We start from the raw sequence: 21342 nt of genomic DNA, 5'->3' as shown, positions 1-21342 counted from the left end.
CCAGTGAGTACTATCCAATTTGTCTAGGTGGAGCTGATGAAATGAAATAAAGATGGGTTACGTGCGATACTGTAGTGAATAATGGTTATCAAGACTGATTGTGAGGGTTGGAAATGCAAGGGTAGATGTTTTGTAGCAAGGAAGAGAACGATTATTTCTCTAGTCTAGGAGCGGAGGTCTCTGGGACCACCAACGGATAAGATTCCAAGAACAAGACCCCACCTGAGATGGAGACAAGAGATGATGACATGGAGGGATGAAGTGACTGGGGACTTTGGATCCAGAGAGGGAGAGGAACTGTGGGTCGAAGACTGAGGGCGGAAGGGGGAGTGTAGAGCACGGGCTTCTAGGATATGCCCTTTGGTCGGAAGACGATGCATGGAGGAGGGGATTAGAACCACTGCAATGTAATGATATACAATGGAATGAATATGGAACTGAGGTTCTCTCATGTAAACTATCATATAATTCACAATAAAACATTAAAACATAGTAACAATAATTTGCCCAGAGAATCTTTCAATAACGAAAGTCGAGGCTTGAATTTTTATTTCAGTTCCCTCAGCTTGATAAATGCTGACCGTGTTCTTCCCTTTTGGTTTTCTAACTCTAAATCTTTGCATATGTTATTATAGTATTTGGTTTTATCTTCTCAAGCTGATCTTTGAAATTTTCTGTTCAGCTCTTGGACCTCTTCAATTCTTCCATTTGCTTTAGCTTCTCTATGCTGGAGAACAAGTTTCAGAGTCTCCTCTGACATCCATTTTGACCTTTTCCTTCTTTCTTGTCTTCTTAATGACTTTTTGCTCTCTTCATGTATGATGTTCTTGATGTCATCCCACAACTCTTCTGGTCTTCGGTCTTTAGTGTTTAATGCATCAAATCTGTTCTTCAGATGATCTCCAAATTCAGGTGGGATAAATTCAAGGTCATATTTTGGCTCTCGTAGACTTGTTTTCATTTTCTTCAGCTTCAGTTTGAATTTGCATATCAGTTATTGAAGGTCTGTTCCACAGTCTGCCCCTGGCCTTGTCTTCACTGATGATATGGAGCTTTTCCATCTTCTCTTTCCACAGATGTAGTCAATTTGATTTCTATGTGTTCCATCTGGTGAAGTCCATGTGTATAGTCGTCTCTTATGCTGTCTAAAGAAGGTATTTGAAATAAACAAATCATTTGTCTTGCAGAAATCTATCATTCGTTCTCCAGCATCATTTCTATCACCAAGTCCAAACTTTCCAACTACTGGTCCCTCCTCTTTGCTCCCTACTTTTGCATTCCAGTCACCAATAATGAGCAATACATCTTGATTGCATGTTTGATCAATTTCAGATTGAAGAAGCTGGTAGAATTTTTCTATTTCATCCTCACTGGCTTTAGTGGTTGGTGCATAAATTTGAATAATAGTGGTATTAACTGGGCTTCCCTGTAGGCACATGGATATTATCCTATCACTTATAGCAAGCATTGTACCTCATGACTGATCTGGATATGTTCTTTTTGACGATGAATGCAACACCATTCCTTTTCAATTTGTCATTCCCTGCATAGTAAACCATGTAGTTGTCAGATTCAAAATGGCCAATACCAGTCCATTTCAGCTCACTAATGCCTAAGATATCGATGTTGATGTGTTTCATTTCATTTTTGACAACTTCCAATTTTCCCAGATTCATACTTCTTACATTCCATGTTCCGATTTTCAGTGGATGTTTACAGCTGTTTCTCTTCATTTTGATTTGTGGCCCATCAGCAAATGAAGGTTTTTTGAGTTTTTTTTCCCCCAAGCTTAACTCTATTCACGTCATCATGGTCAACTCTACTTTGAGGAGGCATTTTTTTCCCCAGTCGCATTCTGAGTTCCTTCCCACCTTCCAGTCCTGTATCTGACAGTGTTTCTCTGCTATTCATAGAGTTTTCAGTGACTAGCAATTCTGAAGTAGTTTGTCACTCTTTCTTCCTAGTCTGTCTTTGTTTTGTAGCTCATCTGAAACCTGTCCACCATGGGTGACCCTGCTGGTTATTTAAAATACCGGTGGCAGAGCCCTCAGAATCACAGCAACTCAAACAACCACAGCATGACAGACAGACGAGGGTGGCCATTTGGTTTTATAGACAACTATACTGTCTCTTTAAATTTCGATGTCAATCTTGATACAATCCTGATATAATCAAGATACAATCAAGCTGTTCTCTCCTAATCCTATCAATCCTGATACATAAAAACTTACAGCCTTGGAAATCCTCCACAGGGTCACTATGAGTCAGAACTGACTCCACGGTACACTACCACAACTACCACCAATGGTATCTGGAGTCCTGGGTAGTGCATGTTCAACTTCTAACTAAAAGATTCAAGGTTCAAATCCTAGAGGCATCTCTGGAGAAAGATCTAGTAATCTACTTCTGAATAACCAGTCACTGAAAACTCTAGGGAGCACAATTCTATCCTGACACACAGGATCACCATGAGTTGGAATAGACTCCAGGGCAACTGGTTTAGTGGTATCTATTAAATAAATTAAATAGTGGTATCTATTAAAATGCTGCATCACAATTCTGTTACTATATAGGATTCTACCCTACAGAAATCATTGGACATATGGGAAGAGCTCCAGAGAAGATTCACTCATGTATTGTTTACAGGAGTGAAATACTGAAAATCTAAATGTCAATGGAAAAGAGGATAATTAAATAAATTGTTGTGAATTCCTAATGCAGCACTTTTTTATTTATTTTTACAAAAGTGGCTGCTCTGTAACTACTGATATGGGAAGCCAAGATGTATTTAAAATAATAATGTGAAACATTTGATCCCATATTTTTTAAACAAACATAGATGCTTGCATATGCTTACTCATATACAAGTAAACATATGCAAATGCACAGATGCCACTGATGCCTGGGAGAAACTGGTTGAGATCTTTTGCCTAAAATATCTTTAATATTATTTGATTCTTTGATAACCAGTATGCATTGCTTTGTAAGTTTTTTAACAATAGTTATTTCCTCTTATTGGGGAGGATGCAGTGAGGAAGGCGAAGCTAGCCAGAGAAACAGTCAGTTACTGTAAATAACTGCAGGGCTCCCCACCTCACCACATTTTCAAAGAGGTGAACTGGCTGGGTTTACCATACAGGGGTCACCCAATGTCTCATAGTGTTAGCCTAAACTTAAAACTTCAGGTGACCCAACATTATTTCCAGGGATTCTTTCCCCACCTAGCACCTGACTTCATCTAAAGATACCAGGACAACCCACTACAGTCTTGTAGCCAGCCCCCCACCCCACTCCCCCACCCCGAGCTGGTGGTGGACCAGGGCTCTGCCCTCAGCTCAGTTGCCACCTGGACAAAGCTTCCTAATGCACAGAGGGGGTCAATGGGACAACACCTTTCCTGCCTAAATCAGCTTAAAATTCAACTCGCAAAGTTGTAGACCAAAGAACGTGAGTTCTCAAGTCAAATTGGGCAGCAGAGAAAACAGGCAATAACCCCACGAAGAAGCCATTATTATCACTTACATTCTACAGATAACAACACTGAAGCACAGAGAAATTCAGTATTTTTCCAGGACCACAGAGTAACAGCAGTGGTTCAACCCAACAAAGTCTAGTTCCCAAGCCCATGTGTCAGCATCCAGTCTTTGCTCAGGTAATAGCTGGCACAACTCCTTAGAGTGTGATTGGGGTGAGATGGAGGTTAGGGAGGAGTGAGAGGAAGATTTGGGGTTAGAATGCTTATATTCCTAGCACAAAAATCTGTGGGTCCAAAAGGGTACTCAAGAGTTCCAGATGTTTCTTTCCAAATTCTTTTTCTCCCCATCTGGTCTTGTGTGTGTGTGTGTGCGCGTGCTCATGTTTGCATTAACCATAGAATAAACGAGTGAGATGGGTCTGGCTAGGGTCTAATATCTGTAGGCAGACAACAAAATTGGCTCTGAAAGTTCCAGAAGCATACTGAACTGACAACCCTCTAGATGGGTCACAGTTGTAAACATCAGGTATACAGGGCTTGGAGTCCTGGTGTGGCTCTTGTGGGCTAAAGCACTGCACGGCGAAAGTTGGTTTGAACCACAAGGTCAGTAATTCAAACTTACCAGCCGCTCCTTGGAAACCCTGGCACCTGACAACAACATGAGTAGGAACCGACTCCAAGGCACTTTAACAACAGGGCTTGCCTCCTAGTGGGAGGAGTTGCCTTTTCAACTTGGTAGCAGGAGCCCTCCTCTAGGAACCTGTGGGGACAAGGGGAACAGCAGGACGTCCCAGGACAAAGACCATGGGTCCTCCTGACTCCCCCACCCCAACCCCTCACCTCAGCGCGAACGTTGCCTGAGGCATCAACTGGAGGGGGAGGGGAAGAAGGAGGCGGAGTCAGAGACTGGTTTTCTTTTATCCTCAGCTTTGAAAGCAGACTTGTCAACTGCATTGGTTTGGATAACCACGAAAGAGGGAGCTGCTAAAAATTCAAAACGGACATCCCAAAATCTGAAGATCTGGCCCTTTTGTCCTTGGGATAGGGAGCGGGGGCTAGCTAGCGTTCATGGCCTGGGCACTACCCAGGCACAAAGATCTGACAGTTTGGGATAACCTAAGGAGAACACGTTTCTCTAGCCTGAGCGCTGAGGATCCGCGCCTGTGCGCCGGGACAGTCAAGCAGGTGGCGAGACACTACTCTGGGTGGCCCTGAGGGTCAAGAGCCCTGGCTTCTCATTTAAGCCCCTTGGGTTTCACCCCAACCGGTAACCAAGGTAATCACGGGAGAAATCCCAGCAAAGGCCAAATGTCCGGTCCCCGGAACTCGGTTTTGAGCGCGGAGTCTAAACGGCCAGGAGGAAGTCTCTCCCCACCCTCCGCAATGACCACCGAACTGCTCGGGGGTCCTCTCTAAATCCTCCCAGGAATCCCTCAAACTCAGTGTCCACGCACCTCCTAATCTCCCAGGGGATTCCCGCTTTCGAGTCTGTGCGCGCCTCCCTCCCTCCCGAGTCTGCGCGCGCCTTAGCACTGTGAACCCACCACTCAAGGGTCGCTCTCAGGCTCGCAGGTTGCTCAGGGGCATCGCGCACCCACTAGTGGGCAGTGTCTGAGCGGGAGAAGCGTGCTCCGCCTCTTTGCACCCGCCCCACCGCACACCAGTCTGGGGGGAGGTCAGGAGGGTGCCACGACCTTCCGTGCTCTTCAGGCCCGAAACCGAGTCCCGAAAGTAAACGAACTCGTGTTCGAGTCAACCCTCTGCTGAGTGCCCTTAAGCAAGTGATTCAGTCTCTCTAAGCCTTGAATTCTGGTATAGAGTAGGTACCATTGTACCCACTAGGATATTCATAAAATAAAGAATGTAAATGGGCGGGCAGAGCGCCCGGTGTCCAGGAAATACTCACTAAATGCTGACCATTACAACTAGTTATTGCACCGTATTGTTTCTCCACTAGACTGTAAGCTGAAGGAAGACTGGAACCCCCAGCGCCTGGAACAGAAAGCAGGAAGGAACAACACTCAACCCATGGGACCGAGAAGACTGCTAAAGATGCGAAAGTCTGAGACAATCCTTTGAGCTGGAGGCAAAAAGTGAGGATGCACCTGGGGCCTTGAGGAAGAGGAGAGGGGGATTATTGGAAGTCAGAAAACCAGGGGCTGCCCACCCTGTTGTGTTGTTGTTAAGTGGCGCCGAGTCGGTTCCGACCCATAGAGACCCTGTATAGGGTTTCCAAGGAGCGACTGGTGCGCTTGAACTGCCGACTTTGCAGTTCAAACGGCTTTGCAGTCTGGCGCATTAACCCCTAGCGCCACACCAGGACTCCTGCCCACCCTATGCACTGCTAATTTCTGCAATCTCAGTACCTGAGGCTGAACTCACGACCCCTAAAAAGGTTTTCCGGGGGATTTTTCCAAGTGGATGTATTTGCATTGTTTTCTCTCACTTATCGCCAGGAATAGGCAGGAGAAAATGAGGGATCCAAGGACGTGGACCCCGTCGCCTAAGGGCCCAAATCTGAAGGGAAAACTAGATAGAGAACACTAGCAATGAGCCAGGATCTGGCAGTTGTTACCAGGAAGCTGTGATCGGCCAGTAAGGAAGGAAGGGTTTGGTGATGTATAGGTAGGGTTCGGGTTCTCAGAATCCAAAACTCTACTCTGCCCCAAGCTCCTGGAGTTCTAGAAGAACCCCCACGGGATTTTAAAGTGCAGGCCAAGGGCACAGAAAAATGGTACGGAAAAGACATTGCCTCTCTCAGACCAATGACATGACAAGGAAAATGGCCCCGCGTGCCCCCGCCCCCCATCTCATGGGAGAATGTGCAACTGGGGACAAGGCAAGCTTGCAGTAGTACACGTGGTCCCCCAGTTAGGCTAAGTGTGGTAAACGTGTCCCTTCTGTGCAAGAAGGGCACCCTGGCGCCCACCCAGTGCTCCCTGCCCGCAGGGGGGTAATCTTCTTTCAAAAGGTCCTCCTCAGCTTTTGTGTAACGGGTGTTGCTGTCATGCACCTTCTAGTGGAAATCTGGCTAAACAGAAGTGCTCATAGGGTTTTCCAGTGATTCCTGGTATGGCCGGCTAAGGGGAAAAGGTTGGTGGTTCAAATCCATCAGCTGCCTCTCTGAAACCCTATCCAGGGTCATAATGAATTGCAACCAATTCAAATGCATTTAACAACAATGTTTACCAGAGCAGATAGCTAGACTTTTCTCTCTAGGAGCCTCGAAGTAGATCTGAATTGCCAACCTTTCAGACTGGCATCAGTGAAGGCAGTCAGTTAGCCAGGCAAAGGCAAAACACTCTGTCAGGGGGAGCCCTGGAATTCTGACCCAGGCCAGTATGGAGCAGGGGGCTGAAAACAAGGGGCAGAGTTGTTCTCCTGGACCGCCCTCCATCTGCTTGGGATCCCAGAGTTATTCAACCAAGTTTTGCAATAAATACTGTGATTTGTGCCATGTTGTGGTTGTTAAGTGCCATTGAGTCAGTTCGATTCATATCAACCCTGTATAGGGTTTCCAAGGAGCAGCTGGTGAATTTGAACCACCAATCTTGCAGTCCAGTGCATTATCCTACAGTGCAACACCAGGACCCCTTACAAGTCTACAGCATCAGGTATTCCCAAGTGGTTTTCCATCCAAGTTCTAACCAGACTCTACCCTGCTGGTAGTGTAGTGGTTATGAATCCGTGTGTGAACCTTAAGGTAAGCAGTTCAAAACTAGCAGCTGTTCCACAGGAGAAAGATGAGGCTTTCTGCTCCCGTAAAGATTTACAGCCTCAGAAACCCTGTACAGGGTCACTATGCTTCAGAACCAACTCCATGGCATATCACTACCACCCTGCTTAGCTTCCAAGATCAGATGACATAGGACACATTCAGGGTGATATGTGTCATAGCAACAGAGAAAGACCTCTGCCAGGCAAGAGGGTGGGGAATCCAACTCAAAGGAAGCTGTTTCCCCTACCTCAGCCCTCTGTACAATGGGAATGGTGTACTCTTTGCCTTGTGAAAGGTTTGTGGGAAGCTCCCAGAGAAGACAGCAAGACCCGTGAGCAGATAGCCTTTGAACCAGCTTGGAAAGACACAAAGCCAGAACAGAGACACAGGGTTCCTTCCCCTTAACCCCCGCCTTCCACTAGATCCTTGTGGAATGAAAGAATGACTCACCACAGAGAAAGCTAGAACACAGAGATGCCTGAGATGAGGAAGCCATCTGAGTCTCAGGCAGGCACCCTCTTCCCCCAACCTCCTGTGAAACCACTCTCTTCCCCTGCTCACACCCTCTCAAATCACTATGCAGAGAGGCATCCTCAGTCTGAACTTGGGAAAAAGTCAATTCTTTACCTGACTGTAGTTCTGATTTTGAATGGCCCTGAGGAAATTATTTGGAGATTGTGATGCAGATAACCTGGGAAACTCAAAGTTGTAGCCAAATAATGAGAATTTTACTCAAGGCCTTACTTGACTCTCAAAACATAGTTACAGCTTCTGCTTCTCTTTCTCTCCTTGCTCATTGCCTCAAACACACACACACAGTCCTTTGTTTATCAGAGACATATTCCCTTGGAGTCCTAGTGTGGCGCTGTAGGATAAGCACTGAACCACAAGGTGGGTTTAAGCCTCAAGGTCGGTGGTTCAAACTCACCAGCCGCTCCTCAGAAACTATACACAGGGTCACTGTAAGTTGGAACTGACTCAAGGGCACTTAACAACAACAACAAAGAGATATATTGCCTTCCAGAAATATGCCATTTTCCGGATCCCAGACTACTCAGTCTTAGGCTGTTAATGAAAGTTCAGGTACAAACAAAATACAACCAACTTGTCACCATGAAAAAGTATTATGCTGACATGCTTCATTCAGGTGGGGAAACAAAGGAACAGGGAGCAGAAGGAAAGACTACTGCAATTAGGTTTCTTACATTTCATTTTCAAGGGTTAAAAAGGAGTCTATTTTAGGTCAAAACAGCTACCTGTGTGTTGGCAGAAAGAAAGATTTAGAATTTTATAGCAAAGACACCACAAGGCTATCTTGATTTACAGAGAGTAATCCTGAAACTGAGCCAGGAATCAACCAGAGAGCTTCCTGTCAGGATCATGGTGTCCTGGTGGTGGTGGTGGTGGTGGTGGCTTCAGATAAACTCATCTTTGGCCATCTTTAACCAAAAATGAAGGCTGGGGACTAAATCCAGGCAGACTTGAAGGCGGGATTATCTGCCTCATTATTCCCCTAAAGGTGAGTTTTGTGAATGCTACAGATTTAATTACACTCTTGCTTTTTCTGGGGGAATAAGACCAAAGATCATGTTTTTCAGAGTATCAACTTGTTTTCCTCTAGACAGTTGTTATAACAAGTTCTTTCGGCGACATGTTATGTTTTTAGGAAAGGGTGCTTCAAATAGCGCGCACTAGCACAATTTTGTGGCTTTTAATTACTATTTTGCTCGTTTGGGGGGTTTCAGAGGCTGGCGCCTCGGTGTGATTAGACTGTCTACTGGGCCCGCCGTAGCTTTGCACAGTGCACACTAGGTGGCGCCACCAACCAAGCACAGCAACAGGACCTGCACAACACTTGGCGTCCGCAACTACTGCTGGGCCCCGTGCCTCAATATCAAGTTACAGACCTATACAGGAGATCGTCACTTCATATTTTTTAATAAAAAGACGAAATCACAGAAGACCGCCCTAAGGTGCAAACGTGGGAGTTGTTAAGTGCCGTGAAATCGGTTCTTGTATAGGGTTTCCGAGGAGAGTTTAGTGGGATTGAACCGCCCACCTTGCTGTTAGCAGTCCAGTGCTTATCCTACAGTGCTACACAAGTGTTAAATAGGATTAATTAAATGCACCGGATAAAGCTTTTTATATTGGTATAAATTTGCCGACTTGATAAATCTCGTATCAAGACTATTCATTCTCTCGCCTAAATACTATTCCACTTCGTTTTTTTAGGAACACAGAATTTGAAGTTAAAATGAACGTTGACGTCTAGATTTCTACCCCAAGGAAGAACTCTCAGGAATTACTTTCTGGGTGTCAATTAGCCAGCAAATATACGTAATTACTCGGAGCCTCTGCATGTCGGGGAAAGTGGTTTCTAATGTGTTATTACTGTAATACCTTTTTCTCTCAAGCAACAAGGAAGGAGAAATCGTTTAAATATGATCTAATTAATTGTCTTAATATCCCTGTGGGTTATAGTAGGAAGCCGGTATTATTATTATACGGTGTTTATGGATCACTTGAAGCCTTGCTGTGGCACTACAGGATAAGCACAGGACTGCTAACCTCAAGTTCGGCTGTTCCAAGTCACAACTGCTCCTCGGAAATCTTATACAGGGTCGCTATGAGTCGGAACCGACTCGACGGCACTTAACAACAACAAATGGATCATTTACATCAAGTGCCTAGTGGCTGCCAGATACTTGAAGAAAAAGCGGCGCTGGAGTTGACCGGGCTCTCACGCCGCTTTATTCTGGCTAATGAGTTTGAAAACAGCTCGGACAGGAACGTATGTTTCTCTAGAACTGATAGGCACTTGCACACGGAATAAGATGGGAGATGCCACTGCTTCTTCCTGAGTCTCTGTCTTCACAGCTTCCGTCCTCCGGTCGCGGGACACCCGGACACCACCCCCACCCCCACCCCCCGGGGCCACTAGGCCTAGCAGCTCTCATTCAGCCGCGACCGCTGCAGCGCGCCCCGGGTGACACCAGCTCCCCCTCCCCCGCCCCAGTCGGGCGGTCCAGGGGAGCCCGCACTCGTGGCCGGGAGCTTCTGATTTGCTGTTGCTAGGTGACGTCGCTGGCGCTCACGTGACGAGTGTTAAATGCCCACCCTGCAGGAGCCCGCCTGGCAGACAATCGTAAAGCCGCTCGGGGCTGCTCACCTGCTCCCGCCTTCCGGGGCCCCGGTCCTGCCCTTCCACCGCTGCCCCCTCCGCTGTCCGCCCCCCGCCCGAGCCCGCGCTTGCGCTGGGCACTAAGCCGAGTCCTCCGAGAGGAGGAGAGGATGCGGCCGGCGGCAGTTGTCCACAGCAGTGCATGGTGATCGCCTCCCCCGGAGGAGGAGGCGCCTAGACCGTAGCCACTTTTCTTGTTTTCCTCCCCCCCGCTCACTCCCCCGTAATTACATTGGCTGCTGGAGAGGACTGGGAGAGACGGAGGAGGCGCCTGGCTTCCCCCCACGCGCCTGCCACCCCTGGTCTTTCCCGACCCCGGCCAGGATGACTGGAGTCTTTGACAGTTTGGTGGCTGATATGCACTCGACCCAGATCACGGCCTCCAGCACGTACCACCAGCACCAGCAGCCTACAAGCGGCGGCGGCGGCGGCGCCGGTCCCGGCAGCAGCAACGGCAGCAGCGGCAGTCTACACAAGCCCCAGGAGTCGCCGACCCTTCCAGTGTCCACAGCTACCGACAGCAGCTACTACACCAATCAGCAACACCCGGCAGGCGGCGGCGGCAGCGGGGGCTCGCCCTACTCGCACATGGGTTCCTACCAGTACCATACCAGCGGCCTCAACAACGTCCCTTACTCCGCCAAGAACGGCTACGACCTGGGATATACAGCAGCTTACACCTCCTACGCGCCCTATGCGACTAGTTCGCCTCCGGCCAACAACGAGCCTGGTATGCAGAACACTGGCGTTAATGGTGACGAGTCAGTCTAGTTACTAAGATGTGTGGGATAAAAACATTGGGGTGGAAGGGAGAGGCCCAACGGGAACCCTGCTCTTCTCCCGCTCCGCGCACTTTACCCGCCCCAGCCTCCACAGTGGTCACCGGGTACATACCTCCACGCACAACTGGTGGGACCGGGTGACCCCAGAGGCCGAGTGGGCGCGTGGTGCATGCCTCGGGGTAACAGGATTTCTTTTCCACTCGCTTCTACTTTCTCTCTGTTGTTCGCCTATCTTCCCCTTTGATTGGCCGGCCTTCTGGGAGACTTGACCCGCGCGTTGCGAATTGCGCCGGGGCGCGGTCCCGCGTGTCCAAGAACCTGCTCTCCGGCTCAGGCCAAGTCCCACGCCGGACCTTGCTGACGCACAGGATCTCTTGCGGGTTGAGGGGCGGATTGCGCGGCTCTTATGGTTGCGTTTCGTTGCAGAAAAGGAGGACCTTGAGCCTGAAATACGAATAGTGAACGGGAAGCCAAAGAAAGTCCGGAAACCCCGTACTATCTACTCCAGTTTCCAGCTCGCTGCTCTTCAACGGCGCTTCCAAAAAACTCAGTACCTGGCACTACCGGAGCGAGCCGAACTGGCGGCGTCCCTGGGCCTCACCCAGACTCAGGTGGGGGCTCACGGCCTGCGGAGGTTGTGGGCGCCAGCCAGGGCTTGCAGAAGGCAGGCAGGTTCATAAGGAAGTTTTTTTTTAAGTGGTTTTTAAGTATTAGACACGAAGCTGAAATTCCTGTGAGGGCCTCCGCGTGGGAGAGAAGGAAGGGACATTGTTGGGGCAGAAATCCGGTACCACGTTGTGTATCCGCACGCTACTAACTAAGCGGGTAAAATAACTGGCCTTGCAAATCTCTCCTGCTGTCACCATCACTGCACGTAGCCCCCCTAAAGCCTCAGGCCTTTCAGCACGGCCTCTCAAATAGAGCAGAAACAATCTGAGTCTGGGGGGCCGCTACACGTGGCCGGATTACCCGCCTAGGTGTTGGGGGACCTCTCTAGCCGCCTGTAATTCTGATCTCCGCTACCCCCATACACAGTTGCCCTATGCCGAGGTGCCTCCACTAACGCTCTGGTCCCTTTTTCAAAAAGGTCAAAATCTGGTTCCAGAACCGCCGGTCCAAATTCAAGAAGATGTGGAAGAGTGGCGAGATCCCCTCGGAGCAACATCCGGGAGCCAGCGCGTCACCACCCTGTGCTTCACCGCCGGTCTCGGCGCCGGCCACCTGGGACTTCGGCGCGCCGCCTCGAATGGGAGGCGGTGGCGGCCCAGGCAGCGGTGGCAGCGGTGCAGGCAGTTCGGGCTCCAGCCCCAGCAGCGCGGCCTCGGCTTTCCTGGGCAACTACCCGTGGTACCACCAGGCCTCCGGCTCCGCGTCCCACCTGCAGGCTGCGGCGCCGCTGCTGCACCCGACACAGACCCCGCAGCCCCATCACCACCACCATCACCACCACCACCATCACCACGGCGGCGGGGGCACCCCGGTTAGCGCGGGGACTATTTTCTAATCCTGGGAGCTGGCGCCAGAAACAGAGTAGAGACCATTTAGCCTCAGTGTTAACCCTACAGAGTCGAAGGCTCTCACTGCTGGCCGCAGCCACCACCCACCCCTCGCACGGCCACCGAGCGGGCTGGGGACGGTGCTCCGGCTTTTCTTAGGGAAGCCGAACTGCAGCGGCTTGGCAAGGGCCGCAACCCGCAGCCACATTGCCGACCTGAGCCCTGGGCCTCGGCGGCTTCGAGCCCCGCCTCGGCCCTGCCTCCCCTCCCCTCCCCGCCCGGCGAGTCCGTCCGGCGCCGTCCTCGCCCCGGGCCGCGAGTCGAGCCCCAAAGAGGGCCGCCTCCCCCGCCCGCGAGGCGTCGGGCGCTCAGAGGCCCCTTTCTCCTCGGCCGCCCCCAGGCGCAGTTCCAGCCGCTTCGGTTATTGACCTCCTGGGGTCTCGCTTGCCCGCCAGCCCCACGTGCCCCCTTGACCCAGGCCGCCCCGCCGCTTTTTTTCCTGCCCTGCTTTTTGCAGCCCCCTGAGTCCCCTCCCAGCCTAAGCGCTGTCCTAAGCGTTACCTTAGCTTTCTCCCCATCAATCACCAGTGGATTTTTTTTATTTTTACTTTTTTAAAAGTTTAGGTGCCTTTGCGGATGACCTCATTTTGATGTTGGAAAAAAATGATTTTTTAATATGTGGACATTGCAAAAAATGTGCTTGAATTATCTTTTTTAAAACCTATTCAGGATTATTAGCCTGGACTTCTTCGACACGGAGTTTGTAAATAAAGGTGTGTGTGCAGATTTTCCCACTGATTTATTTGTATAAAAATACTCATCTTTGCAGACTTTTTTGTAAACCTCCAGTTGTGAAAACTGCCGTTTAGCAGTGACCTCAGCCACCTCTTTTACTTTTTCCTACCCCCCCCAAAAAAAACTCTGTTAAATGAAGCTACTGATTTGAATTTGTATTATCTTATCCTAAAGTCTTTGTTCTTGAAATGAAAGGTATTTTGGGGTTATTTATTATGAAAACAACATGCTCTTAATGTTGATTTTACAATATGAAGAGATTATTTAAATAAATTATTGTTTTCATTGGATGTGTGCGCTTTTTCCTTTGGGTCAGCGCTCCGTCGGTCACGCGCTGGGAGTGGGAACTGCCGACCAAGCCGGGAATCCGAGACGACATATACATCTTTCAGAAACTGCAAGCTCCTTGAGGTGGGGCGAGGCAAGGACTGGCGCGCTTGGCGCAGGGCCACTGCTGAGAGTTCACGCTCCGCCCCCGCCCGGGTCGGGGCGCTGGGTTCGCCAGCTCGCCGCGTGGTGAGTCACTCTTTACCGGGCGGCTCCAACCTCCGCCCGGCCGCGCTGGCGCCGGCGCCACCGCCCAGCGCCGGGGCCGTCTCCGCCGCCCCCGCGTCCGCGCTGCTGGCTTGCCCTCACACCTGGGCCGCCGCAGGGACCTCCTTAGGTGGCCTGAAAGCTGCCTCAGCGAGGGGTCGGACCCCTACAGGAAGCGTCGTATCTATTCGTCCTATGGCACTTAGGGGAGAGCGCGGCGCCGGCTGAGCAGAAAACTCAGGGAGTGAGTCACTCAGGCCCGCAATCTGGAGAAAGGCAAAGGTGGCAGCTTTGGAACCCAAGGCCATCCCTGTACACAAGGCCAAGCTTAGCACAAACATTGACATATGCTCTCAAAGTCATGCATATACGTTGTTGTTGTTAAGTGCCGTCGATTCCAATTCATAGAGAGAGACCCTGTATAGGGTTTCCGAGGAGGGAGTATTGTTGAGTTTGAACCACCGACTCTGCTGTTCAAACCCACCTTAAGGTAAAGTGCATTATCCTGCAGCGCCACTCCAGGGCTCCACCCATATATGAGGGGGCTTCAAAAATTTCGTGGAAATTTTTATTTTAAAAAAACAGTAATTTTTTTCTACGAACTTAATTTTTTTCCCCTACGAACTTTCTGAAGCACCTGCTCGTCGGAAACCCATACAGGGTCGCTATGGGCCGGAACTGACTCGATGGCACTTAACAATTACAGGGTTACTTTGAATCCTGGTGTGGCGCTGCAGGTTAATGCGCTGCACTGCTAAACCTATTTGAATCTTAAGGTCAGCGGTTCAAACTCACCAGCTGCTCCTAGGAAACCCAGTACGGGGTCGCTATGGGTCGGACCGACTCGACAACACTTAACAACATACAGGGTCACTATGGGTCGGATCCGACTGTACAGCACTTAACAACAGTATACTCTGGTGGAGTTATGGTGTGGCATTGTGAGTTAATTGCTGGAATGCAAAGTCGGTTTAAACCAAAGGGTGGACGGTTCAAGCTCACCAGCCGCTCCTCGGAAACACTACACAGGGTCGCTAAGAATCGGAACAGATTCAACAACACTTAACAGAAACAACAACAATAATATACTCTGGTAGTTTAGTGGTTATGAGTCGGGTTGCTAACCTCAAGGGCAGCAGTTAGAAACTACACGCCTTTCCGCGGGAGAAAGATGAGGCTTGCTGCTCCCATAAAGATTTACAGCTTCGGAAACACTGCAGGGTCGCTATGAGTCGGAAATCGACTCATGGCACAAAACCACCACCACCACTATACTACCAAGGAGTCCTCGTAGTGTAGTAGTTATACCGTTGGGCTTCTAAGCCCAAGGTCAGCAGCTACAATCTACCGGCCACTCAACAGTAGTAAAATAGGATTTCTGCTCCCGTAAAGATATGCAGCCTTGGAAATCCTGTACAGGGTCATTATGAATTCCTCCGGAAATCAACCGCACACCACCACCACCAGTATACTATCACTCTCACCCACACACTAATACACAATCCCAGTCACGTTCATGCTTTCATATCCTTCTGTACTCAGGCACACACAATGACACATACTCTAGCACACACTCACACAAGTAACCACACACAGGAACCCTCACATTCACATGCCCTCACATACACTAATATACAAATCCACATATGCACACATCACTCTCACACGGAGACTTGTAGATGGCATCTTTTGGCCTCATACTCCTGGAGGATAAAGTTCTACACAGCATTCTAAGTGGGGCCCATGCAAGGAGCTTCTAGCTTTGGAAGCTACCCTACTTTCTGGCATTGCTTGCAAAGGCCAGGGGGGTAGGTGGTTAATGTAAACCTAAACTAAAAGTCCCTTCCTTTTAGTTGAGAGTGTTGGAGCCCACAGCCAAGCATCCTGGCTTCAATCACTGACTAGTTGTTTCACCATGGCTAACCCAATTAACCTCTGTATGCCAGTTTCCAGATTTATAAAATAATGAAAAATCGTATCAACTGCATTCAGCACATAGCAAGTTCTCAATAACTTTTAATTATTTATTGTTGTATTGTCACAATGCCACCAAGCAGGGACGCTTTACTTTTGCCTGCTATTATGAGGCACAAAGTTACTTCAAAGACCTTTGCAATTTCATCATATGTGGAAGACCAACAAGCACCCAGCGCTTGGAGTATGCTGGCCCTTTCTTACCCAGTAGCCTGAAGCTCAGCCATCTTCTTTGAAGGGACTTGCCTTTTACTGGAGAGGAGGCCTGGGGCAGGCAGAGAGCTCTGCTTGCCTGATACAGGCCTCCTCTCTAGTATGGTTTGCCTATCCAGTATGTCCTGCATGTCTTCAACTAATCTCTGTCAAAAACACAGGCAGGGAATTGGGTGACTTTCTATGCTTCGTGGCATCATCCTGAGTGGGGAGGAGAAGGAAGAGACCGGATTTTTCTGGCTAGATTGACTTGGAACACATAGAGTTTGGCTCACAGTGGAGTATGGTCCATAGTGCTGGAACTAGGGGGGAAGGCAGGAAGGCTACACAAATCCAGCCTTAGCTAACATTGCTTTCCTAAAACAGGAAGGTCAGCGTAGAAAGCCCGTTGTTCTGCGATTCTGGGCTTCCTTAAGTAGCCGATGCCTGGGAGACACCCCCCCCCCCATCTCTCCCCTACCCCAACTCTGAATTCTGTGGTTTCTTGGAGTGCCAGTAGCTGGTGCCAGTCTTCCTCCTGCGGTTGACTGTGCCCTTCCCTCTTCTGCGCGCACTCCCCTTCCCCTCCTCCCGAAACCAGTGGCGGAGAGACGGGGCAGTAAAATTGGCTGGTGTCGAGGATCTGCAGCAGACAAGATGATTAAGAGGCCTACGCCGGAGCGCCCGGGGCAGGGAATGTCAGCCCAAGTTGGAATCACGCAACAGGCCTTGGCATGAACTGAGTCTGGGAGCCGGGAGGGCGGGCGGCCCCAACTCCGGGGTGGGCCGAGGCCCCACAGACTCGCCGGAGTCACCGAACCTGGCACCCGACGGCGGCGGGGTCGGGCTCGGCCACGGCGCGCCTTTCCCCGGGGAGCCAGCGAGGGGAGGGCAGGAGGGTGCTGGGGCCAGAGGAAGGGGGCGTTTCCGCAGACTAGGAGTCGGGCAAAGAGAAGGGAGCAGGAGGACGCGCCAGGGTCCCTGAAGTGAAAAGGCTGGGAGAGGGAGGGAGGGGAGAGGGAGGGGTAGGCAAGGAGAGAAACAAGTGGGGCTAGGGGAGGCGGGGGCCGGCTCCAGCCCCGCTAGGGGCGACGCGCTGGTAAGCGTTTCTCACAGTCTCCGGCCCGCCGGGAGCCCCGGAGCCCTGTGATCAGCCCGCAGCCCGCGCAGACACGCTCCCCCCAGCACTCCCCAAAGCGCAAATGAAAAATGGAAATGGGAAGCGGCGATCAGGGTTCCCTAGACTGGGAAAGCAGCCGCTCTCGGAACGCACATAAATCTTCATTGTAATCCCCTTCCATTTGCTCACGTGAAATATCAGGCCTTAGACAGGATGTGACAAGCGCTGGAAAGCAAGGGGGAGGGAAGCCGGAGAGAGGGGTGCCCGGCCCTCCCGGTTCCCCTTCCTGGCAGGACTGCCTGGTACTCTGGCAGAGCGCTGGCCCTGTGTCCCCTGCCCGCGCGCAACTCCCGGTGTGCCCGCATTCCCTGAGTTCTCGCCTCCCATCTGTGCCCCACCCCCATCCCATCTCCAGCGCTGCAATCTGCTGGGCGCGCACCCCCCTCCAGTTGAACAGGCTTCCTGCCGTAGCCCCCAGACTCTTGAGCTGGGAGGGCAGAGAAGAAAGGGAACGGATCCCCGGCCTAATCAGCGCGGCCGCAATATGGGACCGTTTAGGAGGCTTCCCCTTGGCCTTCTTTCAGGATTACTTGTGAAAATTGTGAATATCCGTCCTGTGTAAGGATTTCCGAGAGTGGTGGGGGAGTTGAGGGAAGTATCAGGTTTGGTGGGGCTGAGAGAGCGCGGGAAGACTAGAGCTTTGTTTACAAACAGCTCGGTGGTAGGAGACCACAGGCGGGGGGTTGAGTGGGGGAAGGGAGTGGGAGAAAAGCAGCAGACGGATCCCCTCAGCTATGAAGTGCCCCCCTCCCAGAGAAGGAGTAATATCGGGAAGAAGAAAGCCCCTTATCTTTAAAATGATCCCTCTTACAGACAGTAAAATCCGGGTTCAACTCTCCACCCCACCGCCACCCAACACTTGCTCAACAGTCACAAGCTGGCTTCTTTCAGCGACCATCAATTTTATTAACCAGTTTACAGAGACCCCTTTCTTCCGCATTCGACTTTGGGGTCCGTAGTTTGGAAAGCAGGTGGGTGAGGCACGATAAAAGGCCTGGGTTATGCAGGCCAGCTAAACTGGTGCGGGCCAGCTAAAAGCTCTCTGTGACTAGCGGCTTCCCAGAACAGTTCCGGGGGGACCTCCCCGCGCTGGGTGCTCTGTCCCCGCTCAGGACCTGCTGGACAAGACACCCCCCTTTGCCGGAGCAGCTGGATGCGGAGGCCCCCTTGGCGGAAGTTCCCCTAGCGGGGACAGGTTTGGCAGTGATTGCCACATTACACGATGTTACATTCCGCCCTGGGGCCTGGAGCCGGCCGGGGCGGGGGAGACAGTGTGTTTCATGAAAAGAAAGAGCAGGCAAGTCTTGAAGGAGCAGCCACTTGGCGCCTCCACGGGAGAACCCGCAGTCCCCAGACAGACCTTTCTCCCTGGGCCGGTTCCCCCTGTCGCCCTCCGGGGCCAGAGCGCAAACACCGCAGTTGTCACAGTTTTGCGGACTGCGAGGCAGCGCTCCCGGGGTTCTACGGAGGCCCCTTTTGAGGATTCCCAGGAGTCCTGGGACCACCAGCTGCGTCCCAGGCCAGGCCTGGCCTGTGCTGGGAACCAGGGTTGAGGGGTGAACGCAGAGCCCGTAGGGGAAGGTGGAGAGTGGTTGGACAAGGCCGAATGGGGCCACTGGGCAAAGGAAGACTTGTCTGGGGCAAAGGAGAAACGACGAAAAGGGGAGGACTGGGCTTGGAGAAGGAGATCTTGGGCCCACACACAGCCAATATGGCGGACTTCCAGACTCCTGCTCCCCTTCTTTTTGTGGTCCAAGAATCCCGGACCCTCTAGGGGTAAAATCTTCACTCCTGGAACAAGGAGCCCAACCCAGTCGGAAGTGCTCTGAACGACCTCTCCGGCGCCCAGCCACCGCGTCCTCCTCCCCTAAGGGAGCTCCCGCCCCTCCCTCACCCTCCCCTACCCTGGCCTCGGTTTCTTAAAGTTGCAGGGTGTCTCAGTGCTAGCGAGAAGCGCCGCCCTAGTGCGGAACGAGTGCTTCTAGGGGATGCCGTCTCGGGGCGGTGGAGACAAAAGAAGAGCCTAGGCGGTCACGGGGCGGACCCTGAGGACATTCAGCTCCTTCCCTCCTCGTCCCCACCCCCACCCAAATAACTGGCTTGCATTCGCCAACCCTGGACGGCCGCTGGCACGCTCTTGGAATGATCACTGCCTCACACCAACTCCTCAGTCAGCCAGCTCCCCCTCACCCCATTACCTATCCACTGCTTCCAGGGCCCAGTCTGCGGATTCTGGGGCGCTAGCCCTGGGCATTGGGGAAGGGGATTTGCAAGAATACCAGAAAGGGACCGAAAGATGGAGGAAAGAACAGCAAAGAAAAAGAAAGAAGAAAGTGGCAGGAGGGGGAAATTCGGTTCAGTCACTTTCTTGCTCTGTTACCGCTTTTGGGGTGGGGGTATCTGGGCCTCTGGGCATCCGAGCCCAAGAGAGCAGGCGTGTGGGGAAAAGGATTCTCTCCCTGACACGTTCACGAGAAGGACAGTGAAAATTTGCCTAGGGTGGGTGGCCAATTTCCTCATTTGCCCCTATTAAAAGAAAAAGCCCAAGAAATTCAATTAAAGCCGCCCTGACCATTGCGCTATTTGAGGCATGAATGTCTCCCCTAAAGCTGCAGCAATCATGTGGCATTAGACACTTCCGGAATCCTATAGCCAACCTGAAAAATCCCAGACCCCCTTTTCCCCTAATTTTTTCTCTGATCTGTAATTTTATCCACATTTGCACTAGTTTGAGCATTCTGGCTCTCCCATCTGAAAGCCTGCAATTACTATATAATTCTTCGCAATTTCAGATGTCCTAATATGGACTGTAATTTTTGCGCAAGACAATTTCCTGCTATTTCAAGCATCAACATTGTCAAAGTTGTATGTACATAATAAATGGGAATATCAATGCATAGTTTTTAGCATAACATCTTGACTCCTCGATAATTATATCCGTTCGGAGCCTACGCAGAATTAGCCTGAATTGCATGGTAACTGCTGCTGCTTTAAAATTTTTAAAAATTACTCATAATTTTCCCAAAGATTACCAAGATCTCGAGTGCACAATGTCATCAGCGTAATGAAGAGTAAACATTTATGCTAATAATCTGCAATTTTTTTCATCAGCTATAAAGACAGAGGCTATATAGCCGAAATTTTCAGTCCTATTCTGCAAGCGCAGCGCTGCAAAAAGCCTGCGGCGCTCGGAGACGCCTGGTCCTGGGGACCTCTTTCCACTCTTTACTCTCGGGATAGGAGGATGGGGCTGGGGGATTCTTTTTGATTTTCTGGTTTTATTTTGCTCTGGTTTGTTCGACTTTGTATTTTTCTTTCTTTCTTTTTTTTTTTTTTTTCTTTTTCTCTTTTTCTTTCTCACCGCCCCCCCTTTTGGGTCTTTTTTTTCTCCCACCATTCTCCCAGCCAAAAGCTGCATTCGACCCTTTTGATTTGATGTAGCAAAGAGTGTGTCCCGATTATCTGAAATTGACACTGAAGAAGGTAAGGGTGGAAACCGGTTTCATTTTTCAGAGGGTTGGAAGGCTGAGCTGTGCCCGCCGCGGCGGCTCCCGCTCCGGGAGTAGGAGGGTGGGGGAGTGATTATGTATGCACCAGCTAATTCTTCCATCAAAACTTCTTGTCAGCGATGTCAGGATTATTTTTTTTTTCCTTTTTATAAAAACACTTGATGTTTCAGGAAGTGTTAATCCCTGAAGGTTGGGGGATAAGGGAGGGGGTAAGGAGGGGTGGGTGGGGGTGACTTGTTTCTTGAGCCTGGGGAAGGCACCTTTAGAGCCGTCTGCCGGTCTATACGGTGGTTGGGGTTTGTTGTGGGGTTTGTTGAGGGGGGTTTCTCTGAGGTTTGGGATGGGGACCCTCTCTACGGCATGTGAAATGAGAAACAGAAAACTTCACTTTAGCCTAAAGCTTTAGATGTTTAACCCAAGCAGTGGGGTGGGGAAAAAAAACAACACAGAATTTTGAACCCAGCTTATTAAAGATACAGGAAAAAAGAGATGGATAACAGAAGAAA

At 50.6% G+C, this 21342-nt stretch overlaps 2 protein-coding genes across 2 annotated transcripts in view; both read left to right on the top strand.

Annotated features, from left to right (window-relative positions):
- Positions 1 to 10523, top strand: part of LOC102834461 (60S ribosomal protein L27-like) — a 114090-nt gene extending 103567 nt beyond the window's left edge. The window contains exons 2-3 of the mRNA XM_006866695.1: positions 10071 to 10179; positions 10318 to 10523. Coding sequence (XP_006866757.1) covers positions 10071 to 10179; positions 10318 to 10523 — 315 coding nt within the window. The remainder of the gene's footprint in view (positions 1 to 10070; positions 10180 to 10317) is intronic.
- Positions 10331 to 12770, top strand: DLX2 (distal-less homeobox 2). Its single transcript, XM_006866638.1, has 3 exons — positions 10331 to 11104; positions 11583 to 11767; positions 12244 to 12770. Exons 1-3 carry the CDS (start codon positions 10699 to 10701, stop codon positions 12658 to 12660), a joined length of 1008 nt encoding a protein of 335 aa, XP_006866700.1. The 5' UTR covers positions 10331 to 10698; the 3' UTR covers positions 12661 to 12770.
- The last annotated feature ends 8572 nt before the right edge of the window (positions 12771 to 21342 follow it).

Source organism: Chrysochloris asiatica, unplaced genomic scaffold (genome assembly GCF_000296735.1).
Source record: "Chrysochloris asiatica unplaced genomic scaffold, ChrAsi1.0 scaffold00094, whole genome shotgun sequence".
NCBI classification, from domain to species: Eukaryota; Metazoa; Chordata; class Mammalia; order Afrosoricida; family Chrysochloridae; genus Chrysochloris; species Chrysochloris asiatica.
Note: the sequence above shows the minus strand (reverse complement) of the source record. Positions and strands in the feature narration are given on the sequence as shown.

What these genes read in the sequence shown, in the direction of transcription:
- DLX2 (XM_006866638.1), top strand. Translation starts at nt 10,699, where the DNA reads ATGACTGGAGTCTTTGACAGTTTGGTGGCTGATATGCACTCGACCCAG. An exon ending in TCCGGCCAACAACGAGCCTG is followed by an intron (nt 11,105 to 11,582) that starts GTATGCAGAACA and finishes GTTTCGTTGCAG; the next exon opens with AAAAGGAGGACCTTGAGCCT. An exon ending in TGGGCCTCACCCAGACTCAG is followed by an intron (nt 11,768 to 12,243) that starts GTGGGGGCTCAC and finishes TTTTTCAAAAAG; the next exon opens with GTCAAAATCTGGTTCCAGAA.